The following is a 13,435-nucleotide window of genomic DNA, read 5'->3' on the forward strand; positions in this document are numbered from 1 at the left end:
ACACGCTCCCTGCTAAGCTCCAGCTTGTGGTAAGCCAGGAGGTTGAGGGAGGTGGTTCTGGCCCTGTACTCGGCTCTGGTGAGATCTCACCTGGAGTCTTGTGTTGAGCTCTGGGGCCCTCAGCACGAAAAGGACATGGATCTGTTGGAGGAGATCCAGAGAAGGGCCACAGAAAAAGATTAGAGGACTGGAAGAGGTCTCCTATGAAGAAAGGCTGAGAGTGTTGGGGTTGTTAACCCTGGAGAAGAGAAGGCTCCAGGGAGATCTTATTGCAGCCTTTCAATACTTAACAGGAACCTATAAGAATGACGGGGACAATCTTTTTAACAGGCAATGTTGCGATAGGACAAAGGCTAATGATATTAAACCAAAAGTGAGCAGGTTTAGACTACAGATAAGGAAGAAATTTTTTACAATAAGGGTGGTGAAACACCACAAGAGCTTGTCCAGAGAGGTTGTGAAGACACTCAAGGTCAGGCTGCACAGGGCTCTGCACAACCTGATCTAGTTAAAGATGTCCCTGCTCACTGCAGGAGATTGAACTAGGTGACATTTAAAGGTCCCTTCCATCCCAAAACATTCTATGATTCTATAAGTTGAATTTGCAGCCTTATGGTGAAGAAGCATGTCCCCAGACCAATCTTGTATCTGTTTCGGATACAAGAATACAGCCTCTGACCCAGCAGCCCCACATCTCCATTGCATTTGGGTAAAAGACAAAAGTTCTTTAAATGGGTATTTGAAGACCAAAATATTTATTATAATAAATTAAAAAGTAAGCATTTATAAAACAATTCATCAACATATAAATATCACACAGCAGTTTTAATTTCATAGTTCATTTAAAACCCTTTGGTACAGCTTCATAAATACATTTCCCTGGATATTTTTTAATTAATATATATAAATAAAAGTAATGTATAATTACTACCTTAAAATAAGTTACCATTAAATAAGAATGACAAAAATTATATTTGAATTCATCTGAAATACCAACTTTTCAGGTAAAGGTCAGAAGGGGGCAACATATGCAAGAGAGATTTCCAGGCAAAAGGCTCAAAACGTCCTGGCTACGTGTCACTGCCTACCTTCGTCAAAGCTGACCCATAGGTGTCAAATCTCAGCATATAAAATAATAAATGGTTGCCTTACTTCTATCGAGATGAGGAGGACAGGATAATGCCTTTGAAGATAACTAATGCTCTATATCGAAGCCGCACTGTCCTGGAGTTTTCATTTTCAAAGAAGGCAGCAATATGCATCCCACCTGTGCCCACTTAGACTGCTGTTTTTGGAACAAGTGAAAAATACACTGCATCTATGGGTGGGTGAGGTTTTTTCACAATAGTTAATTAATTTGAGTTGTAGCACGTTTTTCAGAAACATCTCTTCATGTCTGATCTGAAATTTTCTCAGTTTTTCTTCTTGTTCCCTCCCTTCCTTGGGGCATCAGTACAGGCGTTTTCTGTGTAGTCAAACAGTAAGTCCAGCTCTCCAATGGCTTTAATCTTTCCATTCTCTCCCAACTAGAAAAGAGAAGAATGTAAGTTTTAGCTTCTCATTATGCCTCAGAAAATTGAAATCATGCTTGTCACAGAAATTGGATCAAGAACTTATTCTCTCAAGTAGTTCTATTAGAGTGGTTATGCCATAAGATATAAAGTAGCTCATTCAAGCCTACTCTAACACTTACAGTTACCGGCAACGTGACTTCTGAAGGTTTAAATTACCCTAACATATGCAAAGAGTTAACAGGACAAGTGAAGGAGGGCTGGAAGTGGAAACATCACTAATCCCCTTTTCAATGCCCCTGCAGTCTTCACTTCCTAAATAATCTCCAGAGTTAGTTTCATAAATAGGTCAGCCTTAATCCAACTAAATGACTGGGGTTTGGAAATGCTCTTTTTAAATGCTGGAAAAAAACCATACCTGTTTCATTTTTCTCTTCATTTCTTCAAGATTCTTTTCAATGTGCTCTCTGTGTCCTAAGAATTTCTAAAAAAAGAAAACATCCAGGCATAACATTGACAGCTTTATGCAACAGTGTACTTTTTTTTTCTTTTTCACACCTTTCTGTCAACCTCGAGTTCAACATCTTTGATCTGAGGTTTCCTTTCATAGCACTGCCTTTTGCTGCTGTATGCAGCATTCTGAGATTGAGGAGCAGCAATGAAAGTCACAACTTAGAGGAGGGGAAGAAAATCAATGCTACTCACACATCTGCTCAGCTCCGAGGTCAGGGATGCCAAGAACTGTGCCACCTCCTCAGTGTATGGGTACCGGTCCTTGGCCTCGGTGAGGAGGACATCTTTCACTACAATCTCGATAATCCTCTTCATCATGTAGCAGCGGTTGTTTTCCTATGCGTGCAAGTAAGAGGTCACATTAAATCATGGCAAGAGATCAACAAATGTGGCGCAAAAATCAGCCACCTGGTGTAAGATTTACCTTGATGTTAACATAGATGTGCTGCCCAATGAGCCTGTTGTCTGTGTCCTGGTCTGAGACACTGGCCTGAGAGGAAAAAAGAAACATCAGGTGGGAATGAGAACCTGACCTAAAAATTAGTAAAAAACCCTAAGGTTTTCATCAATCATAGTGTAGGTGAATGGACATCATAGACGGTCTGGTGCAGGTAGATAAGTTTGGATGTTGTATTGATTTCTGCCCACAATTGAGTGAGACCTGAGTCAGTATCACTGAAAATAAATAAGCAGAAGTCTGAAATTCTGTCCCACTGTTAAGCATCAGGTGTCGTAATGGTTATGATGACTAAACCAGATGCCGCAGGCAGCCAACCTCAGGGTGGCCACAGAGCGGCTGGGAGGTGCTGCAGCACTGGATGATGTACACCGGGAAGGACCCACCCATGGTAAAAGCAGCCAAGAAACCTGCCCAGAAAGAAACCTGGAAGATGCCTGAGGAGCTGCCTGGCCACAGGTGGAGTCACAGGCAGGCCCAGTTCCAAATGAGAGAAATTTAAGCTCATATTTCACAGCTGCTCGAGAGAAGGAGCTGTGCTGTGCCAGGGGCTGCCTTTCCCTTGGGGAGCAGGAGGAGGACAGGCAGCAGCTTCCCCTGGCCACACAAGCAGCGGGCAACAGAGCCACTCCACACGCCCATGCTCTGCCTTACTGCAGATTCACGTTTTTCCTGGAGGAAGGATTAAGAAAGAGAGAGGAATGCCCAAGGCAGAAAGCCAGGGTACTGGCCGAGGAGGAGTTCCTCAGATGCCACCACGAAGGACACGTGGGTTACTGTACCATTTTAGCCAAGGTGTAGGTGCGATTCCTGATGTAGGGCTGCTGGAAGTTGATCTTCCTGAGCCTGCAGGCATGATGGGCCGTAGAAGCCACCTCTGCCCCTTTTGGAGGCAGAGGGCTAGTGAGAAGAAGAGGGAGACAGCAACAGCAGCAGAAGACGACCCATCCTGAGAAGCTTCTGGTCCAGGTCTGCAGGGAGGTCATGGCTCAAAATCCAAAGTCGTCTGTCCCAGCAGGTTGCAGTTAGAGCACTTGGCACTGATGAGAGAAAAGAGTGTTAGCATCGGGGAGAGTGGGCAAGAAGACAAAGTGAGAGAGGCACAAAGGCTTCCAGCCTTACCTTTGCTGTGATTCTTGATATGCTCTGCAGGAGGTGAGGTGCACCTTATATAGGGCCACCAACACCTCTCAGCTTTTTTTTTGTTTGGGTACTGGCGGTGAAATAAAAATGACATCAGCAAGTCTCTTACTTTCCAGTATCCTCTTCTGAGAACTACTTAACCACTACAAAACCCACAAGTACAACTTCAAGGCCATCATAATCTTTAGTTTCTTTTAAAACAAACCAAATTTTAATGCGGGGCAAAGCAGGGGCTTTTACTGAGGCAGGAATCCTGAATTCTTTCTGCATAAAGATATTTAAGAAGTTTACGGGCTTATTCCCACTGTCCTGATTGTAACACACCAATTGTATTGACAATTTGATGACAAATAATGTAATTTTTATAATTTTTTTTGTCTTTGTTGGTAAACACTGGTACTCCACTGCTGCTCACTGGTATACACAAACAGTCAGAAACTACACCAGACCCAAAGCACTGACAACCTGCAGCTCCTACCCTGCAAATAGCTTTTCCCACACAGTGGCTGGAGTCACCAGCCATCTGCCCATCCCTGTGCAGTCCTCTCTGAAGATCAGAAACTGTGTAGGACCAACATTGCATTTATCACATCCCTGATCTCCAAATTCTCATCTTCCAAAAAATTATCCATATTCCAAGCTATAGCTGGGTATAATGACCAGAGCTGTGGTCGTGCTCTTACTTATCCAGATGATTTCCATATTCCCAACGCTGTTCTGCCGATGTAAAGACAGTGCTGCACCTTCAGTCTGAAATATTACGCAAGGTGCTAAAGGGAAACTGTGCTCTCTTTAGAGAGTAATTTGCAACCCAGATGTAAATGGTAATGCACGAGGACAAAGAATTGGTACAAATGCAAATTCCTGGTTGTCTAATACCCACAAAGCACAGAGGTGGCAAATGTAAGAAATCAGACCTGGAAAATCAAGGCTCCAGCTCTGCCTCTGAGAGTGAACAGGGCCATCCTTGGGGCTGGGCTTCATCCCTTGTGGCTGAGGTTCTCGGGACAAGAGCCATAATCAGCTTTACCTCTTGGACTGAATGCTTTGAGTTGGAAGGGACCTTAAAGATCATTTAGTTCCAAGCCTCCTGCCATGTGCAGGGACGCCTACCACTAGACTGGGTTGCTCAAAGCCCCATCCAGCCTGGCCTTGAACATCTCCAGGGAGGGGGCTGCCGCAACTGAAATGCCCAGCTCATTCCCTTATACCTGAAAGGAAGCAGTTAAAGGCTGGATGGCATCAGGTTTATGCTTTAGGCTCCCCTGATGCATCCTCAACAAAAATTCATCTCTCTGTGCCTCAGTCTTGCCTCAGCTGCCCTGATATCTGCCACATCAGTTGTGCACAGCTCTGTGCCCTTGAAGCTGCATCCCCTCACCCTGGAAATGTCATCACCCCCACACTTTCCGTGCTCCTCTCAGGTACCCATTACCATGTCCAGCCTCTAGCAGTACCCTGACTGCAGCAGGCAACAGAAAGCAAGTCTGGACCCAGGATGCCAACAACACTATTCACACCCCAAATGCACCACAAAGGTATTCAAGAACCTGTTTATAAACTCTTTTCCATAAATTTTTCATTTGCCGGACTAACAGGCCCCGTGGGTGAGCAGATTAGTGCAAAGATGGGAGGCTGAGTTATGTGCAGCCAAAAGACAGACATTAAGAACCAAACTGTGAGAAATCCAGTGAGACTGTTTTGAAGGATCGGCCTCCCCTAAAGTGCATTTCCCATGAACTCCTTGACATGTGTTAAACACAATAACCAAAGTCTGCTTCTAACTGAGGTTTCTCACACTTCTCCTCCAGCTCCTCCAGCAGAAGAGAAGTCCCAAACCCAGAACAAATGCTGTGAATGGCCATTCAGATCCTCCGTGGTTCAGACACCCTCTCCTCCTGCCCTTCTGGCAGATCCCACCTCTCCAACCCCTCGCTCACTTACTCTTGTCAGACATGAATCCAGTTCGCCTGACCTCTTCTTGTGGCTTCAAATCCCACCAGGAGGGTTCACGACCTCCCTAAATAGGTGCTGGGCTGCTCACACCAGTTCCAACTGCTGTGAGGATTCCACCAGGTCCCGAGCTTCCCACACCTCCTAATGGATATTTAAACCACAACAGGCAGAGGGATGAGGAATTAGATGCTGAATCTCTCTTCTGCTCTCTTTTATGCAGTCATTACAGGCTCTCTTCTGTCTGTCTTCTTTCATAGTGGAAACCATACACTGGAACATACCTATTTTCAAAGAAATGCTAAGTTAGGCTTGATAAGGCTCAATTCCTCCATCTATATTGTTAATTATCTCTCTCAGTCATAGAACTTTTTGGCTGTGCCGTGATGTCTTTCTTCTGAGGCTTTAAAAAAACTTTGTTTCCGTTGTAAATTTTACCTCCCTACCTCTGATACTCACCTTTATTTTCTGGCCACTTAAATGCTGAAATGCTTGTTGTAAGTTCATTAATTTGTTTCACAAGTTCCCTTTTCATGACATTCCTAAAGCCTTCACATTGTTTAACCTTTTTTTTGCAGTTGTGAGTTACAACCACCTATCTTCCATCCCTCTAGCTTGCTGTGAATTCGGTCCAGCCCAAAAAATGAGCATTTAAAACGTTGCTGGATGCTAATTTTAGCACCATGTATGGTTCCCGTGCTTATCAGTCCAGTCCTGGCCTCTTTCCAACCACCTTGCACGAGATGACTCCTGGTCCTGGATTTATCACTGAGATACAGTATAGTCACACTCATGGTCACAGTTATTCCCTGCAACACATCAAGAAAAATTCTCTAGAAGTGGAGAGATGTCTTCCATTCCCAGTTTCCGCTGTTCCTGTTATGAGATTACACTGGGCAGGGATGTGATTAGTCACTGCTATCACCTCTTTGGACTGGCTCACCACACCCTGGATGGGAAATACACATAGAATTGTAGAATTGTTTAGGTTGGATAAGACCTTTAAGATCATCGAGTCCAAGCGTTAACTTAGCAATGCCAGCTTCATCACCAAACCATGTCCCCAGGCAACACATCTACAAGTCTTTTAAATACCTCCAGGGATGGTGACTCCACCACTTCCCTGGGCAGCCTGCTCCACACATCCAACATTACATCCTACAGAAACATGGGGCTAAAAACCTGCTGTGACCACTGGATCTTACTCCAGTCCTCATCTGAAGTCCAGAGAGGGAGGAAGGAATTGAAAAATTTTCTGATGCAGTCGGGGAATAATTTATTTCTTCTTATTTGAGGAGGACATACAATAGAATTCTGAAAAATAAGGTCCTGAGACAGAACTAAAGGTGTCTTAAAAAAGCAACCTTTCTCAATAATTCTTCCCTATGTCAGCATTGTCAAGTATTCTAACAAGTAGTAGGGAAACTGGTAATTTAGTAATTTCTCTTTGAGCCTAAACTACTGATATCTTTTATAATATATGATAGTACCAAGCTCTTCTTTATAAAACAATGTTCTCTTTAAAACAAACAAGCAAATAAAAATGAACCCCAGGAAAATGAATCCCAGGAAAGACTTCTCCAAGTTCAAATAGGGGCTGGGCTGGGAGAAGAGTGTGAAGTGAAAAGTAATCTTCCTTTATAATTTAATTACTTTTCCACTGTTTAATGATATTTTTATCATGATGCTAGTAACACTGTTCAAAATACAAAATTCTTACAAGAAAACATAGTTGCTATGCTTTTATTTTAACTAAAAACTACTAAAGATCTCTGAACTTCTATAAAGTATGCTCTGGTTTTTAAGTATAATGAATTTTAAAAATAATTCTGAAATGGTTCACAGATCATATTTGGAGAAAATATGATCTAGTGGTGTCCCAAGAGCTAAATGCTTTTCCCATCACTTATCTCAACAATAAACTTTTGAAATGCAATTTCATGGAGTTTCCCTAATTCATTAAGAAACCATAGCGGTTGAAGATTCTCGACAATGACTTCTTGACCCATATTGAAGACAGAGGATTTTTTGAGGAGGACTGGAACTCCATATCACATCTGCCTCAAAAGCCACAAGACACTTCCTTCTTGCTTTGAATGAGGCCACAGGTGAATAACCAATACTGTACCTTCAACTGTTGTGTATCGTCACCAGCACATTGACATGCAGGAGTTTTCATGAACTTTAGCACATTTTCAGTCAGCTAAGATTATATCATGTTATTAGAAACAGGATCAGATAGATTAGAAATCAGGATCAGACACTGGGCTAGAAATATTGTCAAGAGTAGGCATGCGGAAGAGTGAGCTTGTGCATTGTCCTCCTGCATCTGTCACCTGGTGATTAAATTCTCCCCCTTAAACATCTGTACAAATGGACCACAGGTCACATAATGCCTAAAACTGAGCACGGTACCTATATGGAGACATTCTCAACTTTAAGGTCACAATCACTGCTTTCATTTCACTCCAGCTCATTTCTGAGAGAGTTCATTGTGTTTTATCTCAGTTCTTCTCTGCTTTTGCCTAGACTTTCAAGCTTGAAAAGATTAAAGCAGACTTTAGAAACATTTCAGCTGAAGTTCTAGTGGAACCTTACGTTAGTCAGCTCTCTGCCCAGCAATGAAAACATCAGTAACGGAAGTTGATTCTTCTTTATAAAACTTGAAAATAAGCTTTTCTGTAATTCAGCCATTCATTAAGAAGACATCCTAGTACACAGACAAATGTCTTCTGGGCATGACCATTAGGAATGGCAGAAGGGATTAACTTTCCCCACCATAAGAGGGACATAGATCTGTTGGAGCATGTTCAGAGGAGGCCACAAAGATGGTCCAGGGGCTCGAGCACCTCTGCTACGAGGACAGGCTGCGGGAGCTGGGATTGTTCAGTCTTGAAAAGAGAAGACTTTGGGGGAACATAATAGCTGCCTTCCAATACCTGAAGAGAACATACAGGAAGGCTGGGGAGGGACTTTTTACAAGAGTGTCCAGCGATAGGACAAGGGGAAATGGGTTGAAGGAGAATAGATTTAGATTGGACCTTAGGAAGAAATTCTTCAGTACAAGGGTGGCAAGACTTTGGAATAAATTGCCCAGAGATGTTGTGGCTGCCCCCTCCCTGGAGGGGTTCAAGGCCAAGTTGGACGGAGCCTTGAGTAGCCTGCTCTAGTTGAGAGGCGTCCCTGCCCGTGACAGGGAGGTTGGGCTAGATGATCTCTAAGGTCCCTTCCAGCCTAGGCCATTCTATGATTCTATGGAGGAAATTACATCAACATAGAGATTGGGAAAGGACATACAGCATTTGAGCATTAAATTTTTGCCTTTTTCATGGTAGGTTTAATGTTATGCAAGTTGTGTAAGACACTGGGAATCTTTAGGAAGGAGGAGAAGTAGTATTTTTAAAATTGCTTAGCCTGGAAGTGTTAGGTGACATTGGAAAAGACTCTCATGTCAAATCTCAGTACAGACACTGCTGACTCAGGCTTTTTTTCAGGGGACGTGCAATTCACCTATCTCTGTTGACTGTAATACTTTTGCTACACAGTAACACATTTCCTCTGACAGTAACGCTTTTGCTTATATATCTGATATTTCAAACATTTTTGGGTTTGACCCTAAGTTGGTTTTATTACATAAATTCTGCTATATAATAAACATCATAAAACTTGTGTTTCATGTTATAAAATGTCCAAGTGGAAGGAAACTAATAGTTCATTGTGGTCTCAATTTTAAATTATGTTCTGGGACCAAAGCCTACTTGGTTTAAATAACTTTATTCTAACTTCAGAGGCATTCATGGAGTGGAGATGCAAGAGAAAGCCACCCAGAGGCACACTGAGACAGCACTATACAGCTGATACCAACATTATTACTGCCACCTCAGGACCACTGATGTGGTAACTTTTTATTGCAGCGCCAGGAGGATTCAGTGATTAACGTGAAAACTGCCAGAAAAACCCGCCAAGAACCAGTGTCAATGGAACTGCGATAGATGTAAGTTCAGTGGTCCTGCCTCTGCAGACAACTTCTCCTGAGATCAGTAAAGCATAAACAAAAGTTTCAAGATAACTTGTCTTTAGGAGCCATCACGTAGCTCACACATATAGCAGAAAAGAGAATTCAGCCCATCTTGGTGCACACAGCCTCATGCCACCAAAGACACCACTATCTACCCTTCCACCAGATGGCTATTTTTTTAATTCAGAGTGTAAAATCATAGAGATATTATGAGACTCTGTCACTTCATATAGTGACCTACATATATCCAACTATGTCTTGCAAACAGTCAGATCAGGTGAACTGAAACTTCTGTGCTTCCTGTTAATGTGGGGCAGTTGCACGGCAGAGACTCGGTGACATGGCCAAGTGGAATTACTGACATAGTGTATCTCAAAGAATACCACTCTAAGTGGGAACAGAATTTTGCAGGCTGGTCTATAATCCAAAATTCAGTGACAAGCAGTTACTTAGATAAAGAAATATCTGCACCATTATGCACTGATTTACCAAGTACTATCAGTTTTATCAGATAATGAATCCACACCATCTAGAGTAGTTAAATAAAGCAATTTTGAAGAGAAGAAACACTGTTTAAAGTGAAGTACTTTTGCCCAGACACTGCCCAACACTTCCACTGAGGCTCTGAGCTCAGCATCATCTCCTGAAGGTGAGCCTCTGGCTGCTCAGTTATTCTGTATAACAGGTCTGCTAGAGGAGGAAGTAACAGTTCCCATGTTAACAGTATTCTTCCAGTTAGTATCCATCCCTAGGTAGTCAAGAGTCTGTGCCCCAGCTCGAAGTTATGCTATTGACCATCTGCCCAGAGAGCTTCTGAGTCAGTGAGCTTCCTGTTGGAGTGGGACTGTTGTCAAGAATGTGAGATTTATGGGCCCCAAACAAGACCAAATAAAATAGCTACAACCTAGCAATTAGGATGCTGCCTTCCTGGGTTATCTGTTTCTAGCCACATGTCACATAAGCTAAAATATGTAAACAGGCTGGAGTCAGCTTCCCACTGGAAAGGCGAAGAGTGCACTCCTCACGAGAGCACCGCTCTGGGAACTCATGGACCAGCTCCAGCCAGGGGGCACCGAGCCTCAGCAGGTTTCCCCCAGGCCCACAAGAGACCTCAGGGGAAGAGCTGGGCACCCAGCTCTCCAAAATAGGGTGCATCCACAGATGCCTGTTTGAGCAAGTCCAGAGGAGGCCACAAAAATTATCAAAGGGCTGGAGCACCTCTCCTGTGAGGACAGGCTGAGAGAGTTGTGGTTGCTCCGCCTGGAGAAGAGAAGGCTCCAGGGACACCTTACAGTGGCCTTCCAGTACCTGAAGGGGCTACAGGGTGGAAGGGAGGGTCTGTTTACAAGGGCGTTTAGCGATAGTACGAGGGGCAAAGGTTTTAAACTAGAGAAGGATAGATTTAGGTTAGACTTTAGGAAGAAGTTCTTTACTATGAGGGTGGTGAAACACTGGAGCCAGCTTGGTTTAAATAACTTTTTTTCTGCCTTCAGAGACATTCATGTAGTAGAAATGCAAGAGAAAGCCAGGCAGAGGCACACTGAGCCAACTCTACACAGCTGCTACCAACGTTATTAGCCTAACTTTCCCACATATTTTAGCTTCAAAAGGTCTGCAGTAAGAGAGTCAAATGAAGTTCATAACATTCACGCTTGTGCCTTGATAGTTCTAGAAATTTTACTTGTAAAGAGTCTTTGCCTGAAAAGATTACTGAGAAATTACTCAGTGATGCACCAGGCTTCTAAACTGATTTGACTGTATAATATACAATGATTATTGCCTGCATCATAGCCTTGTAAGTATCTACAAGTTATGCTAAACTAGACCTTCAGGATAATCTCTCCTATGTAACGGAAAACTTTTTTAGATTTTCAGAACTTGTATTTAATTGTCCTTTGCTTAAACATGAAACAAACCCTGCCATACATTCTATAATATATTAACTTTCGGTTTGCCACAGTAAGGAAGAACAATCAAATACACTTCTGTTTAATGTTTTTAATTTTCTTTCCAGAGAGGCAGCAGAGGTCTCATCCTTGGAGATACTAAACGTGAGGCTTGATGGGGCTCTGAGCAACCTCCTCACGGCAGGCGGGGGGTTGAACTAGATGACCTTTAAAAGTCCCTTCCAGCTCAACACATTCTGTGATTCTATGTGTGCCACATCAACCCAGCAACAAGAAAGGGACCTAGGAAAGGAGAAATCCAAAAATGCACTCCTTCTGGATCCTGTCAGCCATTCCTATTCTACTTCAACTCTTGAAATAGCTGCTGTGGAGACATCCCTGCACATGACAGGGGTCACCTTAAACAAAGTCATCTTGATTAAAAAACTTTTTTTTAATAGATATATATATATACACACATGTGTATGTATATACACAGACACATACAGTATGCGTATATATCAGATATAAACACAGTCTAAAGGAAAAGCTTTGAGGCCCAGTTACCTCAGGAAAGGTAAACTGGCATAAATGTGAATCAGTCACATTTATAAAGCTGATGCGCATGTACCAGAAGACTTTATCAAGATCTATGAAGAAAGTGAGGAGTGAGAAGCTTCAGTTGTCCTTTTCCCCTCCACTGAAGAACTATCTGCACTGAGATCTGCTGCCATGACCATACCACCAAACCCACCCTGCAAAGAGCAAGCTCATATCGGCAAATGAGTGATTTTGCTCTTATACTTTTATTCCAGCCCCACAACTTGAATAAACTGATCCCACAAAAGGTGTGTGTATCAGGCCTTTCTGCCTTCCCAAAGGACTGCCAGTCTCTAGGTGAATCTTGTGTGGTCCTCAGTCCTCCACCCTAACAAGATGCTGCAGGACTACCAAGCGATGTCCGTCAGAGTTTCTCAGGGCTCTTCCCATGTGCAGCATACTTCCCACGCTGAGCTCAGATCTGCTAGCCAGGACCCAGTCTCTCTATAAGCTTCTCTAGAACACAGCCTGTGAAACAGAAACCTCACAAGGTCAGCTCACACCTGACACAAACAAACTGTAGAAAGTATCAGAATATTTCTGAAGCTCATTCACATTTTTAACATGGAACTCCAGATGCCCTTCTTCCACACAATATTAAACTGAGATCAAAACGCAAACCAAAACTTGGATTTCTATGAAACTAGAGTTTTCTGGACAGCTACCATCTACTATCCTCTCTCCAGATTTTGCTTTCAGTGCGATCACTACTATGTGAGTAACACTTTCCCACTGAGCTTTGATGAAGAGCAAAGCCAAAGAACTGGCTGCACCCCAAAGAGTTAACCAGAGCTCCACTACCCTCCCCTTTCTTCCGAGGCTCCTGTGTGCAAACGTTTGAATAACTGCTGGAATCAGGACATTAATTTAGGTCACTTCAGATGAAAATTACCATTTGGCTTGTTTTCTTTATCACACGTCTGTGTGCATGTGAGTAATGGAACAGTTATGCTTCAGGTTAAGCTAAAAATTGGTCATCAAGGGCACAGCAAAACTTCCACTTGCATCAGATGCTGATTGGTCTCCTTGCTGGCAGATTTTACCAGACAAGAACTGCTCTGATATCAAAATATTAGGTGTCTGCTCAGCCTTGCAGGAACAGGCAGATGTAACGAAGCAATGTGGCATTATGCAAATAAGCAAACACTAAATTGTTCAAAGAAGCTGTGCTTCCTGCCCCATCTTCAAGCACTACAGATTTGCTTGTTGAGCATTACGGAGAGTATTGAAAAATCCTTTTTTTCCCCCACTGCTATCTGCCAGAAATGATGACAGCAAGAGTCAGGGAAGGAAAAAAATCTTAGTACCTGGACTCAAAAGCATTTGAGTGAAGGAGAGAGCGGGTGGCTGGTAA

The 13,435-nt window shown here is 43.0% G+C and overlaps 1 protein-coding gene across 1 annotated transcript; it reads right to left on the bottom strand.

Annotated features, from left to right (window-relative positions):
- Nucleotides 1-1,412: 1,412 nt before the first annotated feature.
- Nucleotides 1,413-3,467, bottom strand: IL22 (interleukin 22). The gene is made up of 5 exons (XM_009866120.1): nucleotides 3,264-3,467; nucleotides 2,449-2,514; nucleotides 2,217-2,360; nucleotides 1,930-1,995; nucleotides 1,413-1,526 (listed from the first exon to the last, which is right to left on the bottom strand). Exons 1-5 carry the CDS (start codon nucleotides 3,465-3,467, stop codon nucleotides 1,413-1,415), a joined length of 594 nt encoding a protein of 197 aa, XP_009864422.1.
- Between the last annotated feature and the right edge of the window lie 9,968 nt (nucleotides 3,468-13,435).

This window comes from Apaloderma vittatum, unplaced genomic scaffold, assembly GCF_000703405.1.
Source record: "Apaloderma vittatum isolate BGI_N311 unplaced genomic scaffold, ASM70340v1 scaffold3123, whole genome shotgun sequence".
NCBI classification, from domain to species: Eukaryota; Metazoa; Chordata; class Aves; order Trogoniformes; family Trogonidae; genus Apaloderma; species Apaloderma vittatum.